Raw genomic sequence first — 4,329 nt, 5'->3', positions numbered from 1 at the left:
AAATTAACATGTAGGATAGCACAGTAAGACCAAATCTGCACAGAGTAACAGCTGTAAGGAACTGACATCCACACTCTATATGTGAAAGTGAAATGGGAGGTGGCATGCCAGACAAGGTGTAGTCTGGTTCCATGGACTGAATGCATATTAGCTGTAGGTAGAATATTTTCCAGTTTACTTTCATCACAATTTAATCCAACTCTCAAACTTCATTTCATGGTGCAAAACAAGGTACAGTAGGCAGGTGCAATCAGGAGCTTCGCTTCAAAAGCACCTTCCTGATGCAAGCTATAATGCTAACATAGATACAACCACAATTACCACAATTCTTTCAAGAGTGTTAAGGCTCTCCAGATGGAAAATAAAGTCTAGAAGCCAACCTGCAGTTCACATGGAAAACGTGCTCTAGCTTATTTCATTCAGCACAAGACTATCCCCTGGATTCCCACTTTTATATTTCCATTAAATCATCCTAAAGGGCTGTGTGGGACTTGGTTCCTGACTAACAAACTCAAGAGGGAGACATGGGGCCCAGTATAGCCATGTTTAGTAGTAGATGACAGAAGAACACAACCAAGTACCTCAGTGTTTTCACAGACAGAGGGTACAGGGCAGAGAGATAAAAGAATACAGGATACCTGCACATTCCCAGTAGTAAGTAAAAAGGTCTGTTGTGAACTGCTCAAAGCAGAAGCAAAGCTGTCACGGCTCTGAGATTCCTTAAGGAAGAACATGGCCTCTAGTCACCCTCTGTACTTCTCAGGTTAAAAACGGTACTTTTGCTTTAAGTATCACAATTTAACTCTCATCTGATCTCCTCATTAAAAATGGGCCAGGAAAGTAATGTTTTAAACATGTCCCTATTTATGGTTATTTCCAGTTGGCAGGTATGGCTAAATGATACCATGGCTTGGAGAGAACTAATTTCAAATCATGTTTAGAACAGATCTGCTAAAGTGTTTTTTCGACACTGCAGAAAGGACCTTTTCATGTGTTGCCAATATTTTCACAACGATATTTCACTAAGCATTCTTATTTGGTCTGTCATAAAACTCACATGTAAGAGACATAAATGAAGCAATGAAGGGCACAAGTCTGCAAAGACTAGTTATTTAGGCTATATTTTAAGCAAATTTAAGACTGACTAATTACTGCGGGTGCCTTATTTGAATTACTTGCAAGGGCCTCATTTTCAAAGGGCCCATAAAGCAGACCCCTCTTAGGAATCACAAGTTTGGCCAGCCACACTTTGAAGAAAGCCAGTACTGAACATAACTTAATACAGTATTTGCATATTTATCCACCTAAAGCAGGAGACGACAAAGAAGTCGGGAACATTTTCTTCTGGGAAGCATTAGTAAAAGTGCACAGTCACTGGGACATGAGTCTTTCATCAAAAAGCAAGTAAGCGTATTCTGTAGAAGCAGGTGTATGAGTTCCCCAGGTAAAAATAAGAAGATGGGCGTGATGTACTATATCCAGACAGGACAATCTTTCCTTTTTGATTTAGTAACAGAATTTTAAGCAGGGGTCCCAGAAACATCTTGAGCATGTCACTACCTTCCAGAGAGCCACTTCAGCTGACAGAGTGCTGCTGACAGGTTCTCTTCATTTAGAGAGAGAGCTGACAGCCTAACCTTACGCCTTTAGCAAAGTCTAAGTCACACCTCTGTGTCATATTACAGTGTGCACCCCAGAAATAGAAGGAACGAGAAACTCCTCATTACTACACTGATTTCAAATAAGGTTTGTGAAATGGGGGAGGGGAAAGTTTTTGACAGAAGAAAACATATACCTGATCCATTGCCTTTTACTAAAGCTGTTAAGTGAAACTGAGACGGCCTCAAAAATAAACACTTGCTCTTTGGTCTTCCTTCAAGTTGTTACCTATAAGTCATCTAGTTCAGAGGTACAAAAGCATGACAGAACTATTTGTCAGATAACTTTTTGCATTTTGGGGGGAAGAAGGGGAACACAACAAAAATTACCTTCTCCAACACTAACCTGACAGTGACTTTATTAAAACTTGGCATTAGGGTATATCCTATGTGTCCACTCAGACAAGTAAAAGTTCTCTGGCTCTGCAGATTTTGCCTTCCCCTGCAGGAAAGGGACTGGCTGATGCCCATAGGGCTCTTCCTAGCTATGTTTTCTAGCTGCAAATATAAAACATGGCCCCTTGCTGGTTAACATCTTGTATGCACAGCTTGTTTTCACTCAGGTTATGGAATATGTACATACAAAGTTACAACTGCCTCAGAGGTCTGGGGAGCTGACAAACAAGAACAGAAACTGCAGAGGCAGGAAGCCTGTTAAAAGAGTGATTACCAGCATGGGTGAAGTATATAAAGCACTTCTAACACAGCATGTTCTCCAGAAGACTCTTCTCCACCGTGATCAAATAAAAACATTGTTTTGGAGTACAGTTATGCTTGGAGCTGTGACTCTCTTCCTCAGTATCAGAGGTGGCCCCATACCTAGAGTATCAACGCTTCAGAAGGACCAAATTGGGTGGGACAGGGTGGGGCTCTTATATATGATGTTTTTCTTCCAGAAACAGAGAATCTGATCTTTCAAATCATATGTGAAACCATTCTCCACTCAAAACCATGCATAAAAACACGAAGACAAAGAGTTTAAGTGATACTTACGCGGCATGATCCCTTGGCTCACCAGCTCCTCCCGTGTGCGTCGCTGCTGGAGCTTCAACTGCAGCACTGCACAAGAGCAGAGAGAGGGAAGAGAAAGAAACCCATCAGTGCAAGAAACAACTGAGGAGACATTCCCAAACGCATCTCGTTTTCTTCTTTGGATGCCAAGGCACTAGCAAGCAGCAGAACGAAAAGACACTCTCTCCCACCCAGCTCCCCTGCACCACTGCAATTGCAGAAGTGGCCTTCAGCAGTCAGGTTTCCGTATTCTGCTGCGGGCAACAGGCAGAGGAAGTTGCGCAGGGTCTTGGCAGGGTGATAAAAATCCGCAAAGCCAGGCTTGTTTCTCAATTCTTTCTAGAGCACCAACTTCTTTCCAAACCATTAATATTAAAAAACAAGCAAAGAGAAACACCGGCTGACAATCCTCCAATAAACACAGAGTGACACCCCAGCTGCTAATGACTCCTGAAAACTCTAATTACCGTGTGTAGATTAAATTGATATGACAAAATTATTGGTCATTACCCTAAATTACAAGGCTGATTTTCTTCCTCAACTCAGAAATTCGCCTTCAGAAACACCTCATGAAAGTGAAATATCATGGATATATCTAGAAGTGTCATTGTTCCACAGTAAAAGGAATCCCTTATCACTAAAATTTTTCCTATTTATTTTAGAGTAATAGAACATATACATTACCTGCATGAAATACAATTATATTTTTTCTAATGCAAATCTCTTGAATAGCTGTAATTTCCACATTTAGATTATAACAGCATTTTCCCTTTAAACTACATAATCAAAGCAATATTCTAGAGATTTGTCTTACAGTCAAAGACAACTTCCATACAAAAGGGACCTTACAAAATTGAAGAAAAAAATCACATGCGCACACGCGCACACACACGTCGATTCAGGACAACCTGAGTGAACATCAATAGATACTGAATCCAGCCTGCAATCAAGTCCAAGCCCCTAAGTATACTCAACATAAAATATTACAGAATGAATGACATGGCATCTTCCCTGTTTTCATTTCAATTTCTCTGTCAAGCTTATGTCTGTTGTATAGTCCACATAGGAGAGGTCCACACAAACGTAGTGGAACCACCAGACAGCACAACTACTCCTTGTACAGTCCAACTATACAATCTCATTATAACCCTTATGCTTCCTTTCTCTTGTCCAATACATTCAACTTCATACATTATATCCAAATTTATACTCTACACTCCCTAAAGCAGGGATCAAAAAATGTAAGAAGATGCCACTTCATCTACTTACACACATTATCACATTTTATCTGTTTCTTTCAACCTCCTATTTGCAGTTTGCATTTGACTAAGACACATCTTCCAGTAAGGGTTCTGGTCTTCATATGAAGTTAACAAGAGATCCATCCCTTTCTTGAGTGTTTGTGCAGCGGCTAATCACCCTCATTTAAATGCGCACTAAATTTTCACTTGGATTTGTCTAGCTTACGCTTCCCTTGGCTCTTGATGTACCTTTCTTTGAAAGGTTTATGACAGGGAGAATATGTTTCCTACCTGTGCAGGTACTTCTGTACACAGTGTGCAACCAAGTTACCTCTTCTCTTTCTTAAGCCAAACTAGGATTTCTTAATATATGCACCCTGGGCAGGAAACTACTTCCTTTAGTACAGGGGAGGGAAAGA

At 40.6% G+C, this 4,329-nt stretch overlaps 1 protein-coding gene across 1 annotated transcript in view; it reads right to left on the bottom strand.

Moving 5' to 3' along the window:
• MKL1 (megakaryoblastic leukemia (translocation) 1) overlaps nt 1–4,329 on the bottom strand; it is a 45,939-nt gene that overhangs the window by 24,671 nt on the left and 16,939 nt on the right. Inside the window, exon 2 of the mRNA XM_009895255.1 lies at nt 2,652–2,717. Within this exon, the coding sequence (XP_009893557.1) occupies nt 2,652–2,717 (66 nt within the window). The remainder of the gene's footprint in view (nt 1–2,651; nt 2,718–4,329) is intronic.

This window comes from Charadrius vociferus, unplaced genomic scaffold (assembly GCF_000708025.1).
Source record: "Charadrius vociferus isolate BGI_N301 unplaced genomic scaffold, ASM70802v2 scaffold251, whole genome shotgun sequence".
NCBI classification, from domain to species: domain Eukaryota; kingdom Metazoa; phylum Chordata; class Aves; order Charadriiformes; family Charadriidae; genus Charadrius; species Charadrius vociferus.
This window is presented reverse-complemented; position numbering and strand designations above follow the sequence as displayed.